This window comes from Melopsittacus undulatus, chromosome 11, assembly GCF_012275295.1.
Source record: "Melopsittacus undulatus isolate bMelUnd1 chromosome 11, bMelUnd1.mat.Z, whole genome shotgun sequence".
NCBI classification, from domain to species: Eukaryota; Metazoa; Chordata; class Aves; order Psittaciformes; family Psittaculidae; genus Melopsittacus; species Melopsittacus undulatus.
Genome location: NC_047537.1, coordinates 14,909,281 through 14,931,367, shown reverse-complemented (window position 1 = coordinate 14,931,367; position 22,087 = coordinate 14,909,281). Strand labels below are relative to the sequence as shown.

At 48.4% G+C, this 22,087-nt stretch overlaps 1 protein-coding gene and 2 long non-coding RNA genes across 3 annotated transcripts; 1 reads left to right on the top strand and 2 right to left on the bottom strand.

Moving 5' to 3' along the window:
* Positions 1 to 1,771: 1,771 nt before the first annotated feature.
* Positions 1,772 to 11,290, bottom strand: LOC117436784 (uncharacterized). Its single transcript, XR_004550116.1, has 5 exons — positions 9,904 to 11,290; positions 8,608 to 8,753; positions 4,946 to 5,046; positions 3,489 to 4,832; positions 1,772 to 2,270 (listed from the first exon to the last, which is right to left on the bottom strand). It is a non-coding gene; the product is annotated as an uncharacterized lncRNA (long non-coding RNA).
* WFIKKN2 (WAP, follistatin/kazal, immunoglobulin, kunitz and netrin domain containing 2) lies at positions 10,662 to 16,115 on the top strand. Its single transcript, XM_005144259.3, has 2 exons — positions 10,662 to 11,252; positions 13,391 to 16,115. Exons 1-2 carry the CDS (start codon positions 11,052 to 11,054, stop codon positions 14,900 to 14,902), a joined length of 1,713 nt encoding a protein of 570 aa, XP_005144316.1. The 5' UTR covers positions 10,662 to 11,051; the 3' UTR covers positions 14,903 to 16,115.
* Positions 11,297 to 21,140, bottom strand: LOC117436785 (uncharacterized). Its single transcript, XR_004550117.1, has 3 exons — positions 20,967 to 21,140; positions 12,949 to 13,093; positions 11,297 to 11,979 (listed from the first exon to the last, which is right to left on the bottom strand). It is a non-coding gene; the product is annotated as an uncharacterized lncRNA (long non-coding RNA).
* Positions 21,141 to 22,087: the final 947 nt, after the last annotated feature.

Genomic DNA, 22,087 nt, shown 5'->3' with positions numbered 1-22,087 from the left:
TGGGACAAACCATGCATTACAGAGGCTGATGCACCTCGTCCTGGGTGAATAGCACAGACAAGTCATCCTCTGGAAGTGCCTACTGTGTCCTGTTTGCTGTTAGGGGAGCCAAAGGTAACCCAGGAGCTTTGAACCCAGTAATTCCCAGCTCTCTGGTGCCAGGCAGGATGAGCACCTTAGGCAGGGGGGATGGAGCTCTACCAGAGCTTCTGTATTCTTGATGAGATAAATCCTTGCATTGCAAAGCTGCAGAGAACTCACTGGTCATCTTTCTTTTGACCTTAAATCACAGCTCTTCTCACCAAATCACCAACCAGGAACTGCAGTGCTGAGAATGGTGAAGGGGGCTGGGATTTAGGACAGGTCCGAGCCACGGGGAGCATCCCTGAATCACGGAGCAAACAGCTATCCCATGGATTTTCAGCCCTGCTGAGCATCCTGTGGGGGCTCATGGGGGAGCTGAGTGCCTAAGAAAGGGATTCCTTAGTGGATGTGCACATACACATGCACACAGATGCAGGATGGAGTGAGATTGGATTGGGGGGGGGTGTTGGAAAATGGCATTGCTATTTGGGGGCATGGTTATCTGCAGCCAAATCCCTACAGACATCAGGTGTGTGGCTGATTCCCATGTGTTAATTTAACATTGTTCCTATCTGTAGGGCAAATAACTGATTTCTGACCAAACAGGCCGGAGCACTGGAACCTGAGGGGGGTGGTACATCAGCTCAGGGACTCATGGTTAAGAAGTCCAATAGATTTTGATAACAACTGGAAATTGTTCCGTGGATTAGTGTCTAAAGCCAGTTTGGCTTCAAACTTCAAGCCTGAGCTGCGAACTTCTCCCCTTGAGGGTTGTTGCTGTTTGTGTTGCAGTTATGGGGAGGGTCCCCAGGCCCCTGTGAGCCAAGAGATGTCTTAACCCGGGAACCTGAGCATACAAGGGGCTGCCTTTGCTTTTTCTCCAGGCACTCCTCTCTGCCTGTGCCTCCAGTCCCTCACTTGGCTCTTCCAAGCCATGAAACAGGCTCATCGTGGGGACATGGGGCAAATGTATGCAGCTGGCCTAGGGCCAGGTCTTCTTTAGTGTTAGGAGCCAAAGGATTCTGTGGATCTTGTCCCAGGAGCTGACTCCCCATGCAGGAGACCAGATCAAGGCGTCTGGATCTGCCTGAGGATGTGTTTTGGCCATCAAGGAGAAAGCCAGAAATGCAAATCATAACTTAGGGGCTGTGCCCTGTGCACTCTTCATGAGCCTGAGACATGGGCAGTCAATTAGAAACTCCCCATTGACTTGGACGGGCTTTCAACCAGACGCTATACAATTCAACAGAGTAATTAGCAAAGCTGTAACTAAAGAGGTCTCCATGGAGATTGACAGCATCACCTCCCAGCTGGTACATTCTCTGCCTCCTATTCTAAATTTGTTCTCGCTGTCTTCCTGGCTCTGATCCACAAGGTTAGCTCAATCTTCCAACATTTGTGATACATCAAAGCAGTGAAGAGTAGGACAAAGGCAGTGGGGGCAGAGAAAGAAATAACCCTGTGCCTTAAGGAAAGCAACAGAAACTGTTCAGACATATATAGCCTGAGTTTTGAGAATGGGATTAGGCAGAACAGCACCTCTGCCTGCCTGTCACTTGCAAATTCTTGCTAATACTTTAGGAGCTTATTGGAGGTCAGCACCAAACACCCAAACAGACTAATCTGTATTATAGACACATAATCAAAGTCACAAGGTTTTACATAATATATATTGGTGACACAAGAAGTGTTTGTTCAAATAATTTTGTCATCAAGATTAGGGGCCATGAAAGCCTCTACTGTGCGCTTAACCTGGTTTTCCATGGCCATTGGTACACCAGATTCCTCAGGGAAACTGAGGAGCTGAGAAAGTCCAAACCCAGTATATGTTCTGAAACAGCAATGGTATTAGCCTTAAAGCCATGGCAAAGTTAAAAAAAGAACTATGTGTGTGTGAGCTGGAAAGGGTCCTGCTTAAGCTGCAGCTTAAGACATGCAAACAAATGGCTGTAGGTACAGTTTCCAGGCAGGTTTGGGGTTGCAGCATATCACACCTCACACTCGCACATCACTTCTGTGGCAATGGCAAGAAGCAGGGATTTAGGAGACAAACTGATGTCACCTGTGGGCTTTATGGTCCCCTTCAGAGGGGTGGAGGCTGTGGCACAGAGGCAGGAGTGGTCTAGGCTCACAGTGGCAGAGGCAGGAATGGGTCCCATGTTGATCACAATTCCAGATCGACAAATCTAATTGATTTTAAAAGGGAATTAGTTTATGGAAATGTGTGGAAATGGACTATGTGGAGAGCTCATAGCAGCCTTCCAGTATCTGAAGGGAGCCTACAGGGATGCTGGGGAGGGACTATTCATTAGGGACTGTAGTGATAGGACAAGGGGTAACGGGTTGAAACTTAAACAGCAGAGATTCAGACTGGATATAAGGAAGAAATTCTTTACTGTTAGGGTGGTGAGGCACTGGAATGGGTTGCCCAGGGAGGTTGTGAATGCTCCATCCCTGGCAGTGCTCAAGAGCAGGTTGGATGAAGCCTTGGGTGATATGGTTTAGTGTGAGGTGTCCCTGCCCATGGCAGGGGGGTTGGAACTGGATGATCTTAAGGTCCTTTCCAACCCTAACTATTCTATGATTCTAAAAGGTCTGATTTTCCACCCTGCACAGAGCTTTGTGGCTACGGTGTTGTAGAAACATTAAAGAAAAACATGTAAACTTACAAAAGAAGAAAACACAAAAGAAAAATTAATTGAAGGTCTTTTTCTCTGTGATGGGAAGAGATGGTTTGAAGGGGTAGCGTGAAGATTTTCCAAGCAGACAGGTCAGTTTGTTCTCATGGCTGATGCACAGCAAAGACAGAAGCTATGTGAGGGTTCCCTATATCCTCCTGTCCCACTGCAGGAGCTCACCCCTGTACCCCTGTACCAAAGGAGCTAATCCCATTGCCCTAAACTTCCCCCCAGCCGGTGAGGAGAGAGCCAGAGCGTTGCCAGGCCGACATCTGCAGAAGAGCCACCAGAACCTGGGAGGGCTGCATTGTCCTCTGGGTTTTCCACCGTTCACATGCTGCTACCATGTGAACCCAGGGCTAAAATCACTGCAGCAGCTTTTACAGGATGCCTGAACGCTGCTTCGTGGGAGCAGAGCTGCTGAACTGGCCTTCAGGTCAAGAAAACTGAAGCGCTGGGTGGGATTTCCAAGAGTGGTTGGCTGTAACCTCACCCCGCTCTGCTTTGAAGTCAGCATCGACTTCAGTCGGGGAGAAATCAGGCCATTAGGGAGCGTTTGAAACGCTGCCTCTAACGATGCTCCCATCCCTTTGTACCTCCCTGCTCAAAGGAGCCTGCTGCGTCTGTCATTAAGACACAATCCTGGCAATTGGGTAGATAACGTGCAGGCCCTGGAGGCACGGGAAAACGATAACGATTACACCACATGAATCTCTGCCACCTTACCTGCAATGGCTCTGCTGGCCACCATCACCTCAGGCAACCGAGGACCAAGCTGCTGTGGATAGGAAAGTGCTGCATCTCAGTGAACCCTGCTGTGGTGTAGGCTGCAGGTGCTCTCTTCACACGGCAAACAATAAAAGATCAAAATGCAAACGTGTGTTGAATTAGCTGAAATCAGAAGGAGTTACAATGAAAAGAGCCACTAATGAACACAAACATCCCATTACCAGAGCAGGCAGGGGTGGCTTAGCACCTGAAAGCTCAATGGAAGCAGATCATCACTGCTTTGGAGACATCACTTGCACTTCCAGCCAGTGTTCAGATCATCTGCTGAATGAATGCCAGGAGAGGAGCACTCTCTTAATGCCATGTATGCATTTAGTCTCCTTTGGGCATTTTGAGTGGGGTGTCAGCGGCCCAGAAGAGACTTACTCACCCTTTCTGATGGCCATCATCTAGGTTCCAGCAGTGCAGACAGTATGATGTGTCCTATCTGGTCCACAGGGCTGAGCTACCTGGTCGGGACTGCTCCTGGCAGAGGTCACACTGAGCATGGCTGAAGGATGCACTGAGTGGCAGCAGGACCACTAACAGCCAGCAAAGGCAAACGAAGGCAATAAGTCTTCAGTTAAAAGAAATTTTGTCCTAATTTAGGTTTAAATTCCATGAAGACAGAACTGACACTAAAAGGATTTGATGGCATTTTGCAGAAATGGAAATAGCTCCATTTTGTGAACATTAATTATTGTTTATAGCGAAGTTTTGGATACCAAACCCTCGGAGGAGCTCTGGCACTTCCAGGTTGTCCAGAGAAGCCAACAACCTTGGCTTGTTGCCTGATGTAAAGCCCAGTCACTGGGAGCTGGAGAGGCTCCCAGCCACAGTGAGGGCTTCAAACTTCCATGGATTCAGGGGTTTGCTGAAGTCTCACAATGAAGCACAAATCCAGGCAATGGTGCAGCAGTTTTTATCTCACCTTTATCTCACCTGACAAACCCTCATCCACCAATAGGTCCTTATGCTTTCTAAAAGGAACAGCTCAGAGTGACAGCGAGATGAGACCTTCGTGCTGAAGTCACAGGCTTACAGCATGAATCAGGAGGAGCTGGCTTTTCAAGGAAGATGATGGGGTTGTGTTAAATGAAATTAGCACAGCAGGTTAAAACCTTCCTGTTTAATAAGCTGAATCACATCACAAACAAAAGCAACATGACATTTCTATACTGAACTAGCTTTCTGACAAGCAAATGGTGCCCATGGGGTGGGCAGCAGGGTCTGGGGGCTCCAGCCTTCTGCAGCTGCTGCTGTGTGACACTCAGTAAGTGATTTCCTCCCTGCTTTAAATTCCTAGGAGTAAATAAGGGAGGTTAAACGAGGGTCATTTGCAGACTGAAGTCAATCTGTGCAATGGGTCTAATAATATTCATTAGCCTCCTCCATGTGGAACTAAATTAACTCACGTTCCGGAGAAACACCACCGGCTCTGGTGAAAGATGTGCTGAGCACTCAGCCTGAGCACATGCCAGGCCTGCACCTCGCTGTTATCCTCATTCAAACTGACCTGGAACCAAGAACCAAAGGTGAAAATCATAAACAACAGCAGCAAATGCACCAGTTCAATGTGGTTTTCATGCTATGGCTGCTGAAAGACATGGGAACATCTCCATTTGCACACCAGGGAATGGGTTCCAGAGTTTCCTAAAGTGCTGTTAGTTGAGCTAGCTACAAAACTTACTGCTAGTGAGCAAAACCTGCAACAAAGTGAGGTGCTTGAGCCTCTCTGGTGCCGCCATACCTCAGTGCAGGATGGATCTCACCATATTCAGCAGGGGACAGTGCTCTTGTCCAGCCTGTACATCATGGAAGCAGATAACCGACAAGAACAGTGCTGGCCCTGCAATGTGGGTGTGATTGCTGTCTCTCAGCATTCCAGGTTGCAGCACAGATCTCAGATTTCCCTAACTTGAAGCTTGGATTGAGCAGGTCTCACTCCACATTGAGGGTGCCAGAGAACAGGGCTGGAAGGGAGTTTGGGAAGTGACCGAGACCCTCCTGCTCTAAGGCAGGATGAACTCACTCTCAACATTTGACCCTTGCAGTCTCGATAGATACCATGCTCTATGGCATCCCTGAATTATCTATGGGGATACCCAAAGAGAGACAGAGAGGGGCCAGTGAAAGACGAGCTTATGAGCCCAGCTTTCCCCCATATCTCACTGCTAACTGGTTGAGTATCTTCCTTTGTGCCCTCTTTGCCTCTCGCTGCGCTGTTTCAGACTGAATAAACCTAGCAATAATGAACTGTCATCAAACTGGCAATTGCTTCCTGCCCAGCTTACATTAGCAGAGCAAGAGAAAGCAAATGATGGGTAGTTGTGTGCCTGCACTCAAAGATAAAACCCCTGAGCAGAAGCCATCTGCTGAGGCATAAAACAATAATCCTGATGCTAGCCCTGTCTGAGCACAGCATCATCAGCCCTCTCCAAAGCACAGCATTACGCTTGCCTAATGCTGGGGTCTAGCAGGTGGCCCATAACCCTGTAATAAACTCCCTGACATTATTGATTCCCCCCCCCAGCCCCAATTGAGCCCTTTTTGTCTGACTACATTAACTTCTGCTTACCGAGCATCTGCATGTAAGGCAGCACGCACTGAAACAGCAGCTCGCTGTGGTGAGCAGTCACTGCTCTCAGTGTACCCCTGGCTCTCCGAGCCGGTCCGTACATGCTGTTACCTGCTCAGATGGGTTATCTCAGATGTTAAAACCAGTGTTTGTTGGTTATGGGCACTTACAGGGAGCCAAGACAAAGATCTGCACTAGAGGGAAACTGAAATATGCTTCCACTGCTAATCATGCACATGAACAGCCCCAAAAACAGGATCCAGGCACACCATTACTGTCACATAGCTTCGGTCCAAATCTGCCCTACTCATATCTGTGTGCTTCCAACACAGGTGGCCAGCACAGCAGCCTTTGCCTTTGCTTTGATGTTCAGAGGTGCAGCACATGGTGCCAAAAATCATCCTCGCTCAGCCAGCCTCATGGCCAGCATGAGATATGCGCCCTTCTAAGGGATGTGGGGAGGCATCCAGGCATCCTGGGTTCCTGGCCATCCCCTGAGCAGGCTCTCCCAAGGTTTGTGGGAGTGGGGCATCACTTGAAGGGGAAGATTTGGCCTTTTGTAGTCCAAAGTAAGCTGAATCTGAGGTCCTGAGGCATTATCTGGATTTCTTTGTGGGTTTGGAAGCAACATTCCTGCTTGAGGCAAGCAGTTGGCAGCTGTGCTTCAGAAGGGATCTGGCAGTGATATTCCCTCTCAAATGTCTGGCTATCAGCTTTAAGTGCAATAAGCTTTACACACAGAGGGGAGCATCGTTACTTCCTAAATGAGACAGAATTGGGGCTTTTTTTAAAGTACTTTTCTGTTCAGGCACCACACGTGCATCTGTGCATGGACCAGGAGCCACATAAGGAGCATGAATGATGATGGTGGAGCTAAAGAAGAGCATGTCCTTGGGGATGCCTGTGGGAGCAGGGTCCCTGCAGCAGGGCAGGTTTAATGCCCTGTTCGGGAGAAGGGGCAGGGAGTTAGCACCAGGTTCCCTGTACATCAGAGAATCCTATTTCCCTCCTTGAGCAGAAGAGATCACACTGGATCAGCACTTGGTGCAGCAGAGAAGGGCAAGGACATCCTATAGGAGAGCTTGGAAGAGTAAGAAAAAGGGCAAAGAAATAGTGATGGACAAAACCCAGGAGCAGTTAAACCAATTCTGCATCAACAGCCCTAACCAGGACCCTTGGGCATCCTAGCAGGCCTTTTCAGGAGTGTGGTGTAGTGTTGGATGGACATCTATGGAGCACAGGATGGTCAGAGATCCCGTATCCCCACTGCTGGGAGCAGATCTTGGTTGTTCCTTTGTGCCATCAGGGCTCAGGTTTATCCAGCTGGGATGAAGGGAAAGCTGATCCCAGCTCCCCATCTGACAGCTCTGGATCCACACCTTGATCAGAAAGGGGGATTTTGAGGGAGTAGTGGGGTTTCTTCTAAGGTTTGAACTCATTTGGGAAGCTCTTTATCACATCAGTATCTGATATGAGGAAGACAAGATGAGCCAAAATTCAGTGTTCATAATAGATTTGTTCATAGAAATGGAGAATAAGGTTTATTTTATGTCTCATACTCAATACAAAATGCATTTTATAAACAAGAACAGAAAAGCGATGCCCAGGGAGCTTGACAAAGCCCCCAGCTCACACTTGGCACTCACTGGTGTTGTTCTGGAACACCCAGTCAGATCCATGGGGTCCATGGAGTTAAACTCATCTAAACCAGGTGAGAAAACAGCTCTCAATGGAGCCCAGGAGGTACTGAGTGCATTGGACAGAGCTTGGCTGTGCTGGGACAACTGGGGGCAGCCTGGGGCTGGTGTCCCCTCCCGCTCAGACTGGGTATCCGTGTGTCTGGGATGCGCTGGCAGGGATGGGGCTGTCGAGGGTTATTCAGAGCCCTCGCTGCCTCCTCTGACCCCGGGAGCTCCCTGCCCCTGCTCACAGTGAGATTTATGGCGCTGCTTTCTTCTCTCCTGGCTGTGCTCAAGCACAGGATCTGAGGGCCTGATCCTTCATGGGACTGAGCACTCCCTGCTCGGGAGTCAGAGGGGCACAGTGTCTGTCCCGTTCCCATTGGATTAGGCCAGGATTTGATTCTCTAAGAGGCTTCCTATGCAAAAAGTTTTGCTGAAACACGGTTTCTCAGTCAACAGAGGTTTCCTGTGCCTCACTCTAATAGCACAGTGACCCAACAAAACCATCATTGTCATTAATGATAATTGCTTTGCCCTTTTCCCCAAGCTCCTATGGAATGTCCTTGCCCCTCTCCTCTGTGCCAAGCACTATCCCAGTGTTTGGGGTGACAACACATTAAACCCAGCCATTCAAATGGCTTTTCCTTGAACAACCCCACTGACCTGCAAGAGGGACACAATTAAATCAGCTGAGTTGCATGTCCCATGCCACTTCCCTTCCAGCTAACCTGTCACAGCCTGAGCTCCACCATCAAGACTGTCACACACTGAACACCATACGTGGGAGCTGAAAGCAGAAAGCAGCAGTGGGACTTACCTGTCCCTGGAGAATATCCCTGTGGATGGAGGAGGACACAGCAAAGCAGAGACTGCTCTGTCTGATGCAAGCCAGTTTCTGGCTCTTTAGAGACTCACACTGCTCCCCCACAGCTGAAATGTGCCTCTGGGCAAGGGATCCTTAATCTGGGAAGGGGGAAAACATAAGAGTGTTATTTTATACTCCCTGGAAGGGAATCCCATGGAATGTGTGTCCACATTGGTGCTTCTCTCACTTAACATGGCCAAAGCTTGCTTTCTGTCATAAGAAGATAGAGGCTACAAGAGCACCATGGACTCACCAGCTCCCTACCTCCACCTCAGTGGGTAAGGAGGTAAAACAGTCCTAAAAGACTCCATATGGGAAGGAAAAATGACATCCACAGCTACACGGTGGCAAAGCCATGGACCGAGGGCAAATTCCCTGCGTGTACAGCAGCCGCTGGAGTTGTCCCATCACCCGGGATACCCACCCTCTTTGAGACCCACATACAGCTGGTTTCAAAGCTGATCTGTAGTCAGTTTTACAACATAAAGTGTCTTTGTTTAGTCAACAGAACCACTCGCACATGTGATTTTGTTGTTAATAGAGCTGTAAGAATTTTAAGTACCTCTTGGGAATGTGTCATTTTGGGTTGGCTTTTTTAGGCATCACAGGGCGCTGCGCTCCCTTTGTAAACAGGCACTGAATAAAACATGTTGCTTTGTACGAGTGCCGTGCAGGTTTCCTAAGTTCCAGAGAGGATAAATCAGCTGCAGAAGCTGCTGCCTGGTGGTTGACTCCGCTCCTTATAAATAGCCTGCTTGGAAAACTTCTCCCTGCACGTCATATGCAATTCAAATGGGGTGCCTATCGTTAACACAGCCACACAAATCAGAACCGCCACAGAGCTTCTCTACAAGCCTGGGTTGCCACAGTAATGCCACAGCTGAGGGCAGGTTGGGTCCAGGTTCTTTTCCTTTCCTTTCCTAGGTGATCCCTGGGAATCTCCCAGTTGCTGTGCTTTGGGGAGGAGCAGCAGCCCCATGGCCTTGGGGTGTTGCCTGCACGTAGCCCAGTTCATTCTGGTTGTACTGGTTGGGAGCCATCGTCACTGAGGGGAGAACTCGGACCAGGCTCAGCCGTGAAACCAGCCCCACTTTAATAAACACAACAAAAAAGCTCTGCTGAAGGGGTTGATTGTGCCCGGGTCTGTTGGCTTTGGAGCACTGGGCATGGGGCACAAACTTGCCTCCTGCCAGAGCACAGCACTGCTGGTCTGGCCTTGCTGTACCCCCACGTGGGATGCAAACTCACCTGGCTCTTAGCACCACACAGGATCCATCCAAGCCAGCCCAGAGCTCAGCCCAAAGGCTCTAATCCTGGAAGGTGCTGAGCGACTCTGGCTTCTGCCGCTCGTCCCTGGCTTTTGGCACGTGTTCAGCACGAGCAGGATCAGCCCCTTGCTGTAATAATCAGGGACGGAGGAACTCAGCTTGACTGCATTTCCCCCCCGCCCCCCGATGCAAAAATGCTGTACATTCCTTTATGCAGGTTTCCATAGAGTTGAACTTGTACTATTTTTTTGTCGTTGCTGTTAAAGGGGTCAGCAATGCACTGTACAATGGGATCTGGCTGTCAGGAAATGTGGAGGAATTCAGGGACACTTTTAACATCTTGCTGGTGGGCTCGGAGGGCAGCATTAAACTCGGCATCCTGGAAACCTTCCCCACCAAAGAGAAGCAAAACAGCCTGGAGGAGCCCCGGGAGAAGCAGTGAAGACGACGGCTTTGTCTCTCCTGAGTTTAAATCAGTTATTTCTTCCCCACTTCCTTTGTTAAAATATGATATTCGAGCTTTAATTGCTTCAATCCTATTACTTGTTCCTTTTAGCAAGTGATTGTGTAGCCCCTTGCCGTGGGGAAATCCCCTGCCCGCGGGTCCGTGTTATTTAGACAAGTACTCTTTCAGAAGTAAATGCCATTCTTAGCATAGGGAAGTACTTTAGGTCTAAAGGGGTTAAGAAGGCCTCCCTGCATTCAGAAACATGCAGGGGTCCCACCATGCCAGTTCCAGCCTTTTGAACTCTTTCCAGCTTTTTTTTCTTGCAACAAATCTGTCTGACTGCCACCAGGACATAGGAAGCGTGTGCCTGTCAAAGAAATCAAGTTTACTTTTTCTGACTTGTTAACAGAGGCAGGGTATAAATAGAGCTAACTCTGCTCAGACTATTAGCGTTTCTCTTAAAATAAGGGGGTAACTTCCTAGGACCTTTAATCCAATGAGGTCCAGACCACGCTGCACTATCAGCAGAGGCAGCGAAGGAGCTTGCTGAAGTTTTTACCGAAGTCAAGTGCATTTGGGTTCCTCGAAAATTTAAGGCTTACGAACAAAACAAAGCAGCCCCAGGCAGACAAGAACTGCTTCCAGCTCAGTCCCTGCCATTGCCCTGGAGAAGTTCTGAGATGCTGGTGGTGCTGTTCACTCGGTGGATGTGGATCTTGCTGGGGAAGAGCAGTGTCCTCTTGCTTCTGGAGGTCTCTCTGAAAGGGAGAGCTCTGCCTCCAATCCGGTATTCCCATGCTGGGATATGCCCCAATGACATGAACCCCAACCTGTGGGTAGACGCGCAGAGCACTTGCAAGAGAGAGTGTGAAGCTGACCTGGTGAGTGATGCACGTTTCTACCTCTGTGGCGTGGGTGATGGGGTTTGGTGGTGGGCTGTTGGTACCCGATGGGAAGGGTTGTTCCCGCTGGGAAGGTGCTGGCCCCGTGCAGGACTCGATGCAGACAGTGCATGTATTTAATTGACCCGCGATCTGTATGAAATAGCAAAGGTTTGATGAGTTATCAGGTGGGGAGGTGTGCGGCTGCTGTCACTTACACTGATGTGGGTACAGCACTCGCTCTCTTTGATCATTTTCTTGGCTTTATTGTTAAAAGAAAGGTCTGAATTTGATACTCCAGAACTCAGCATGTCCTGGGGCCAATCCATGGTATTTTAGCAGTGTCACCACGCTCTTTGTTGTTGGTGGCCATCGTCAGTGCTTTATACTCCTGGGAGAAATCCTGAATGAAATGGTTTGATTTAACATGTAAATCATCAGCCTTTGCTGCACTTGAAACACAAAGCGTGCTTGGAGTACAAAACAGGATCATGGTTAAAATGACCAGGCAGATGTTCTCTGTGATGCTCCCAGCTCAAAATGTGCTTAGCTTACAACCCCCGGACTCATTTTTCAACCTGTCAGCACTGCCAGCTCAAGCTGGCATCTGAAAATACCTGCTCATCCTGCCTCTTACATCATGTCCAACAGCAAAGCTCCAGCAACATGTACCACGCTGAAAAAGGTCCTTGAGTTTATGCTCTGCAGCCAGGTTGGTTTTGCAATGCTAAAAGGAGTGGAGGAAAAAAAAAAGGATAGAGAAAAATGCTGGCCATCAAGTAAACAAAGACATTTGCTCAGATGGATCCCATGTGTTACGAATGAAGGTGCTCTTTTTACTTTCACCGTTCCCAAATAAGCCTCCTCTGTTTCAGCTACCAGGTGCAGCAATGGATATAAAAACACTTGCAGAACCCCAGCAGTAGGAGCAGGGGATGATGTTTTAATAATTGACTGGTCAAAAACCGAAAGCCAGAAGCCACTGGTTACAAATACCTGCCTGGAGTGAGTGGTCTGTGAGCATCAAGGACCCTAAAGAGCCACACTCCTCAACCTCAGCTGAAAACATTACCCATTCTGGTTTCTGACTTTGCTTCTGAAACCCAGTAATGTGCAGCTGGAAATGGGGAAAGAGTTATGTTATTAGGTCATCTTTTTCCCAATAAGGAAAGGACACTGGGCTCAGGGGAAGCTTTTGGTTTGGTAGCTTAAGAAACATTTTGTTCTCACTTACGGAGAAAGCCGCTGGGTTTCAGGGGGGTCATAGGGGTTTAACACACGGTGGAAGTGTGTCCCGTTGGGTACATGGTACCAGTGTTTGTGGTCCCTTAATCCATGACAGCCCAGCAGCTGTGACCACACGTATCAAATACCTTTTCTGCAGAGAAGATGAAAATTCTGCTAAAATTAACTGCAATTTAGAGCTGACTGTAGCTGAGATGGGGTGTAATAAATCACTACAAGAGCGATGATGCATTTGAAAATAGGACTAAAATAGGACAGAGGAGCCATAATGAGCTGTTTTGTGTTTGTTTTCCTAAATACCATAGAAAAAAGTATTTTTGGAGCAAGAATTTCCTTACTTTTGAGATATTCTATTATTTCCTCTACAATGTGAACAATTACAAATCCTTGGCAGTTTCACCTCCAAGAGTAGGCTGTTAGTCTCAGGGAATTCAAATAATACTTTACATACTTCTGTGGAAAATAAGAAGGATTACTGCCTACAGCCATATGATAAGCCTTTCCATCCGCTTTTGTTTCTCAGGCCTTGTCCTCAGGCATCTGGGAGAGTGCAGAAGGGGGGTTGTTGGTTCAGTAGTTGAGCAGTCCATGTGACTCTAGGGAAGAATTATGATGAGGTTAGTGTTTAAGAAACAGATATTCATTTTCCTCCTCAAAAGTCTTTTCTTGAAGCACTCAGAACCCCCAGTGTGTTTAGAAACCACTCAGGAGGTGCTGGGGGGGATGTTTCTATTCATTACTGGGGAGACTGGGTTTCAGACCACAGATACCTGTGGCAGACCAGGTCCCCTGAGCTAACACCTTGGGAGTTTCTGGGCTCCCTGTTTGTTGGGTCTCTAAAAAGGACTTTGCTCTGCCCCCATTAATGACTGGGCTGTGTTCTTTCCCCACAGGAGTGTGAGACCTTTGAGAAGTGTTGCCCCAATGTCTGTGGGACAAAGAGTTGTGTGGCAGCTCGGTACATGGACGTCAAGGGGAAAAAAGGGCCGGTGGGAATGCCCAAGGAGGCAACTTGTGACCGTTTCATGTGTATCCAGCAAGGCTCAGAGTGTGATATCTGGGATGGGCAACCCGTCTGCAAGTGCAAGGATAGGTGTGAGAAGGAGCCGAGCTTCACCTGTGCCTCTGATGGGCTCACCTACTACAACAAGTGCTACATGGATGCAGAAGCTTGCATCAAAGGCATTACACTGAACGTAGTCACCTGTAGGTACCATCTTACCTGGCCAAACACCAGCCCTATCCCACCAGAAACAACAGCTCGCCCTACTACTGCCTATTCCGAGACAACAGTCGTTGATATCTTGCCCCCTGCTCTGGTGAACAACCCCATCCATCAGTCTGTCTATGTAGGAGAGACCGTCAGCTTTCTCTGCGATGTTACAGGGAGACCCAAGCCAGAAATCACATGGGAGAAGCAGGTCGATGGGAAAGAGAAAGTCATCATGAAACCAAATCACGTCAGAGGGAACGTTGTGGTCACCAACATCGCCCAGCTGGTCATCTACAACACCCAGCTCCAAGATGCTGGCATCTACACCTGCACTGCCCAGAACAGCGGTGGCCTTCTCAGGGCTGATTTCCCTTTGTCAGTCATCAAAGGGGAACCCACATCCAAAGAAGCTTCCCAAAACAAAACACATTTTCCAACCGATGAGTGCCTGAAGCAACCGGACAGTGAAGACTGTGGGGAAGAGCAGACCAGGTGGTACTATGATGCAAAGAAAAACAACTGCTTTACTTTCATCTATGGGAACTGTAACAGCAACCTCAACCACTTTGAGACCTACGAGAACTGTATGTTAACCTGCATGAATGGCCCCATCAACATCTGCAACCTGCCAGCCCTCCAAGGGCACTGCAAAGCCTACGAGCCCCGATGGGCCTACAACAGCTTGACAAAACAGTGCCAGTCCTTCATCTATGGCGGGTGTGGAGGCAATGAGAACAACTTTGAGAGCCGGGAGGCCTGTGAAGAGATGTGCCCTTTCCCAAAGAACACGCACTGCAAAGCTTGCAAACCACGCCAGAAGCTGGTGACCAGCTTCTGCAAAAGTGATTTTGTTATCCTGGGCCGGATAACAGAGCTGACCGAAGACCAAGACTCGGGACATGCCCTGGTGACAGTGGAGGAGATTCTCAAAGATGAAAAAATGGGATTAAAATTCCTGGGGAAAGAACCCCTAGAAATCACCCTTTTGAACATGGACTGGAGCTGCCCGTGTCCCAACATGACCACGGTGGATGGCCAGCTCATCATCATGGGAGATGTCCACAACGGCATGGCTGTCCTGCAGCCAGACAGCTTTGTGGGCACCTCCAGCATCCGGCGCGTGCGGAAGCTCCGTGAAGTCATCCATAAGAAAACCTGTGAGCTTTTGAAAGAGTTCCTGGGATTGCATTAACCTCCTTCACACGTGGCAGCCTCCCATACCCATGTGTTACGTAGGGCTAACAAGCGCTAGGCTAGTGCACGAACTAAACAAGCTGCTTGAAGATCCACTGTAGGAATTATGCAGAACCTTTCTTTTAATCCATTAATGATGCTTAGCAACAATGTAGTATGGTCTTTGGCAAGCACGTAAAACAGCAGCAAAAGGCTATTAATCTCACATTGAAATCAATTTGTCCATATAGAAGTACCATTTAACTAGATGACTCACTGCAGTAATTAGACAAGTTTTGTGTAGCTTCCATCAGAAATGACGGAATTCATAGCCTTTGTTTAGCTAATTGGAACGCAGCTCAAGTAATAGCTAATGTCAACTTAATCAGGCTCATTTACAGTATGGAAATGCTATGGTAAGTCTTTATAAGTAAGTCACATGCTTGTCTCCTTATAGCAGCACTAGTATTTCAAGAGAAAAGCTTGTAAATTATTGTCTGTATTTACAATTGTGCACATTTAACCAATCGACGCATTATGAATTTGCTTCTTGTAACTGAAATCTTCCTAGCTGTTTTCTTTGGAACGTACCTCGTTTTTAAATGGCAACTACTACCTATCTTGCAATCCGTACTGGATGAAAATCTCCCTTGATCCAATGCCCAGGACAACTGGTCCCTGTAGAAGCTCAAGGCACATTCTCACCCTGAAATGACTTTTCAGTCATCAGAACAAGGTCAGCAAACACCCTCACTGCATTGCACTTCCCTATTTTTACTTTAATCAGTATATTCTCTACCACAAAAAAAGCCAAGGCAGAAGGATGGCAGTGTGCTGCCAGTTGTCCTGCTCTGGAAAACCCTTTACACCTGAGCTCGTGCAGCAATGTATTGCTTACTTTCATTAGAAATCCTTCTTTTGTAGGTGAAAGAGTAAAGCAAGAGGAGTCAGAACAGAATTCAAAGGGCAATATGCACTCTGCAGACTGTGCTACACAGACACAGAGCTGCTGAAACCGAGCTGCACAGACACAGACGCACAGAGGGGACACTCTTTAGAGGCATTCATCAATGAGACCCTGTTAGAACACTCCTTCAATCCACAGCAAACATTTCCCTCCAGGCCACTGTATATACACATATGTTTAAATACCCCAAGAACAGCAGCACGGGCTATGGGAGTGAGCGTGTGCATACACATAGGATTGATCATTTTAGCATTTGTGTGTCCCCACCAATGTAACATTTGCCTATGCAGAAATCCTTAAATAAAGAAAAGGCTGATCCTGGAAAATCCCTGCTGAAGACTGTCCCTGCAGGGAAGAGGGGCGAGCGGCGCATTGCGAGCCTTATCATTGCTCTTTGTTCAGTGGGTGCAGCGAGTTACTACGGCGGTGCCCAGAGCTTTCTGCCTTGCACAAAAGGCCAGTTCAAGGCTGGACCAGTGTCAAGACACGTCTGGGTGAGAGGAAGGAAGGTGCAGCGAGCACTACACCATGGTGCCATCTAACGGGCTTGCATCACGGGTTGGTGCCCAGTGCTGGGGATGCAGACATGTGCTGGGGCTTGGTATGATAAGGGAAAGAGATTAAATAGGCAGATGCTGGGCTTCAGCATGATGTGTGGGGCTCTAAACCCCCCAAAGCCTGTGGATGGTGGGGATTTTGCTGTTCAAAGGAGAAAGCGAGGGTAACAGCATTGAATATGAGTACAGCTCTGGTTCCTGTGAAGGCTTTCGATGCTCTGCACTGGCAGCTGATGGACAGAGACCACAGTGTGATGGAGAAGTGGGTTCCTCTCCCAGTGGTCTGGCCTTGGGTTATACCCAAAATGCTCTAAAACTCCAGTTATTTGTAGAACATCAGAAGCTGGGTGGGAGGTAGAGGAGCTCGGATCAGACTTGCTGAGCAAGAAAACACCCGCTTGGGTTTCAGCTGTACCTTTCCTATGGGAGAAAAACTCCAATTAAAGATCCATACTGCTTGTGCACATCCTTGTGAAGATCACTGGGAGATGCCGGCCCTGCTGCCCTCTGGAGCAGTTGGCACCTGAGCTGGATCATCTCTGGCTGTGACAAGTGCCCCTATTCCGATGGCTCATCTGTCATTTTGCAAGCGAGCCGTAGGAAGTGGCATGTTCTTGCCATCCTTTCTAACACAGCAGCATTGGAGAGTGCTTTAATAAAGAATGGCTTTATATGGCTCTTTTTTTCCCCCAAAAGCTAAAGGATTTTGCAAGTGTGGGAGGGTTGGAGGGACTCAGGAGACATGTACCCACTTGTTCCAGAAGAGCTGGGATGCAAACGTAGCTGAGGGGGAAAGCACACGATTCATTGCTCCTTCAGCTAGCACGTTACAGTGCTTAAGCCTGGGGTCTAAAATGCCATCTTAGCTTTTACTCCTGGTTGAAACCCTTGGGAACTAAGCATGCTCACTGCACTCTTCAGCACGAATGGTCTGCTGCAGTTCTGGTGTGCAAGAACTTCCTCCCATGGGGAACGTTTTGGGTCAGTTTTCCAATGTGGTGCAGTGGAAGAAGGACACTGAACAGGCCAGCTCAGCTCCCAGAAACAGAACAGCCACACTCGTGTAGCTGCTGCCCAAGCCTGTGGGGTTCTGAGCCCTGTGGTGCCTGCAGGATGGCACAGCAGAAGTGCAATGGGCATCCCCTTGCCTGCTCACTGGGCCATCCTGGGAGCACTGCACCTCCCCATGGCACAGGACCAACCCTCTCCACCTTCTGACCTTGAAGAATGTAGCTCTCCACTCAAACCTAGTATTCAAGTTCAGCCTCTTATTAAATCCTTAAGAAGCCTAAAATTCAAGTCTGACCAGTCAGCCTGCCTGAGGAAAACCTACACACAGGGCAAGCACTGGAGGATGCTGTTAAAGCCTTTGCAAGCCTAATGGATACTTGCATGCAGCTCCTGCTCAGAAAATCCCTTTTGTGTTGCTCACACACTCAGTTTTCCACCCTGCTCTCTGGGCATCTCTCTGTAGGTTGTCAGAAAGCTGGGAGGCAATGCCAGTGTTTAAAGTTTGTATTAAATATGTGCAAGACAGAGACATAGGAAATCCTCCTCTCCTTGCACAGCAGCAGGGTGGGAAGGAGCGTGAGTGCCTGCACAAGGCTCTGAGGAAGAGCTGGAGGAAGGATGCCAGCTCCATGTGGCCATGGCCAGTGGCCACTGTCAAAGCTCTCCTCTGTGTTTAGACACTGGGCAGGGAAGCAGCAAGGGAGCAGACTCAGGTTATCTGGGTCCAAGACCTGCAGGAACTCCCCAGGGCTCAGGGGCAGATGCAATGGACACTTCTGGGAGGCAGAAGGAGAGCGCAGCATAGCGTGCCCACCTCCCAGTCTGCAGTGGAGATGTAACGTGCAACACATAAATCTGCAAACCCTGCAGCTAAATCTCAATGGAAACCAGCATATGGATCCAAAAATGAGTCACAGGTTATTGTGCAAAACCGTGCAGCCCAGCTCTATTAACGGGGGGGGGGGGGGAAACAGCACAGAAAAAGTGATGGCTTGATGGACTGTTAGAGCACATCCAGACTAGATATAGAGCCTGATGCATTTATACAAGCTGGCAGTGCAGGGCATGAGAGCCCCCCCATGAGCATGCAGGGAGGGATGGCTGGATGATTACTCAGAGATAGGATCCTGCATCACTGCAAAGCCCAGAGCAGCTGAGGTCAAAGAGAAGAAGGAATTGAGTGTGTTCTCATTGCAGGGCCTTGAGATGAGGTCAGGCAGAAGATTTTACAGGCAACCAGCTCCAGAGCTAGGAGCAAACAGAGGTGATGACGCCACTGGAATATGATTCAGGCAGCAAAGGTATTTAAGAGCTTAGTTCCCAGCTGTTGCAAAAGGAATTAGGGACCCCTGTGAGAATTACTACCTGGACATGGGTCTTGGTTCCTGAAGGAGGTGGCTGAGGAAGGTCATGCACGGCTTCAGCCAGCACCTAATGACTTCCTTCATAAGGACAGGTAATTCAGCTGGCACCAAATTAGCACCTTGCACCACAAGACCCGCTGCCTCCACCCAAAGCACGCTGCACCCTGGGTTGCTGTAATGCAGGTGATGTGCACGTGCTGGGACATTCCCTGTGCAGATAATTACCAGGAGGAGACCATGGCCAGGCTGGGTTTCTGCACCGAGCCAGGTTTCCAAAGGTAGGGCTGGGAAAACATCACCCTGAGTGAGAACTTTGAGTTTAGAGCCGGTGTTTTTAGACCAAATACTGAGTGTTTTCCCCTTCACCAGCACTTGTTACTGATTGACTACAAGTGACCTCCAACTGCCTTATTGATTTACAGAGGCTGTCAAAGGACAAAAAATGAGCCCCACGGCCAGGACCTGAGAAACACCCTTGAATGGAGGTTGTGCAACTGAGTGAGTGTCCTTCCAGCCCTTTAGATCTTGAAAAAGCAAAGGAGAAGTCAGCTGGAGCTCCTGATCTACAACGCAAACACCGGTGGGATGTGAAGATAACGCTGCGGCAACAGTGGACATAACTATCAGCCAAAAAAGCAGCGCAGCCTGTTTAATTCACAGCTATTTATGGCTGGGCACATGATGTGATATTCAGGCCTGAGTGTTTAAAAAGCAAATGGAAAGTCTTCCAAAGGCTGTTAGGTGGTTCAAAGTTAGGAAACTCTCTGATTTTGGTGTTTTCCAACCCCCTCTCATATGTCCCAGTGATGGGAAGAAACTCAGGAGGAAAGGAAAAGGCTAAAGAAAAGAGAAAGAGGAAAAGATTCCTTTAGAGGGAGGAGGGGGAGCATATTTTCACCTTAACCTGGCATGACAACGTGGTAGTTGGACTGGATCAACTGGCATGGAAAGGAACTACCCATAAAGGGGTTTGTGCCTTCTCTTCCTCCTTCCCTCCATTCCTAACACACCTAAACCAAGGTGTAACATGTAAAGGACATGACTTCCTCTACTGCTTGAAATAAATAGCAACCCAACTGTAATAAATACCCAGGATGAGATCGCATTCACCCAAGGGTAAAAGTGCTCACATGAAAAATCGCTTAACCATTAACCGCAGTGGATAACCTTTGCTTCAGTCTGTGGCAGGACCAGAGGTGGAAAACATGGGGCTAATTTTAGAAAAGGGTTCCTAGGAGCTGGATATGAAATCCTTGCACGTCTGGTAGAAACTGTGATGGAGGATAAAAGTCACAGCTGAATGGTAAATATGATGGAAAGAGCCCGTGGCCTTTAACAGAGGGAAGTGATGCTCCTGAACACTTCACTTTCTCTGAAGCAATCCTGAGGACAGAGATGGTCCAGCTGATAGAGCTGACACGGATGAAGGCCTCAGAGTTACTTCCTCACCCAAGGCTTTTGAAGACATCTAGCTGTGCTTCTGGGAGAGGTAAGGCAGCCCCTTGAGCCAACAACGGGTTGAAACATCGGAAATAAAGGGTGAGACCCAAAGGTCAATTTTCACAATGGAGGGAAGTCATTGGCAGCATCCCAGGGGACCTGTGCAAGGCTCTGGGCTGCTTGATGCAGATGGGCTGGAAGAGGGATGGGTTACAAAGGTTGTTGTTGAGATCAAGCTATTTAGGGCTGCAAAAACACAAGCTGATTGTAAGGAGCTGTAGAGGGGCATTGTAATACCAAGTGTCAGGATGACAAAACAGCAGATGGAATGCGATATTGATTAATATACACATCAGGGGGGAAAGCAAGTCCTAGCTGTGCATTCCTATGATAGCTTCAAACAAGCTGTTCCCATTTGGTCCATTCTCACATGGATCTGACTAGGCCAGCCAGCCCAGCCTGCCCCCAGCATGCAGGCAGCCCTGTGAGCAGACCCTGCACATCACACCTCTCAGAACAGCACCAGCAGCTTGACAACTTGCAGCACTCCCATTTACAAGCACAAAAGCCTACGGACATCTGAGAAACCCAGAAGCACTTGCACACCATGCTCAGACTGGGTTGGTTACTACCTTGCTATAAAAATGCTACTTGCTATGAGAGATTTGCTCCTCAGATCACTGGGAAAACCTCAGCCACATCCCAACCCCATGAAGTCAAATATTGCTAAAATAGGAACCTTACCTCCATCTGTCTCCACAAGCACACACTGGTGCTGCAGGAAGGACAACGGTCACAGTCACAAATCCTTCCAAATCTGGAGCCTGGAGTCTTTTTAAAAAGTGCTTCCAGGTCCTGTGTCTACGGTGCTTGGGAATCACAAAGCTCCATCTGTTAATGACTTCGAGGTTGGCCTTGGCCAAGTCTCTCCATGCCTGGACAGAAAGCAAGGTACAAGCAGGATATTATACACAGCAGCAGGGCAGAGGAGATCCCACTGTCCTTAGCAGCACTCACCATACAAATAGGCAGGGTCAGGTTCTCCATCCACCATGTAATTTAATCACATGAGCCAAAACCAAGCACCAGCACCCAACATGCAATAGCAGCACCATGAAGGACCCAAGGTCTTCCTCACACTCCCAAGGGTGCAAAGAAATAAAACCAAGCAAAACTCCCCCCTCAGCACTGAAATGACGTCAGATGGCTGGAAATTGGGGCAGGAGCACCCAGCTACTCCCTGCGCCCGACACGAGGTGGCGTGTGGCATCACGGATTGGGGACCTCGCAGGCCCGGCTCCGCATCCTGCTCCTGGGTTGTTTTGCTTTCTCAAGTGCAGCATCCTCCGGTTGGGGTTAGATTCGCCTCGCCCCAGTTAATCAAACTGCTTCACACACACGTGGCTGAATGATTTAGATTTTCCAAGTGGAAAGTAACTCGCTAGGAGCAGGGTGACTGGTTCTGTTCGACTGATTTAATCCTTGTTGGGTTAGGAAGTTATCAGGAGAGATTTAGGGGTTTATCGGAGGGAAAAATTAGACATAGCAGGGAGTGTGATAAGGCAATCAGATCCATTTCCAGAGCTGCAGGAAAAAGACACAATGCATAATTTATTTGAGGCTTTTTCCTCTCCCTGTTTGCAGATTGCACAGTTTCTAAATATATTGGTCCAGTTATTCAGAATTATTCATGAATCTCTTCAGTGAATAATACTTGACCTGCAGATCATCCAAAAAGTGAATATTGCAATCAGATTCTCCATTTCTGCTGCGATGTGTTGTAGCTAACGGATGTACAGTACTCAGGTAATTAACTCAGGACAAAACTCAAATTGTAGATTTGATTATATTATTTGCAATTCACA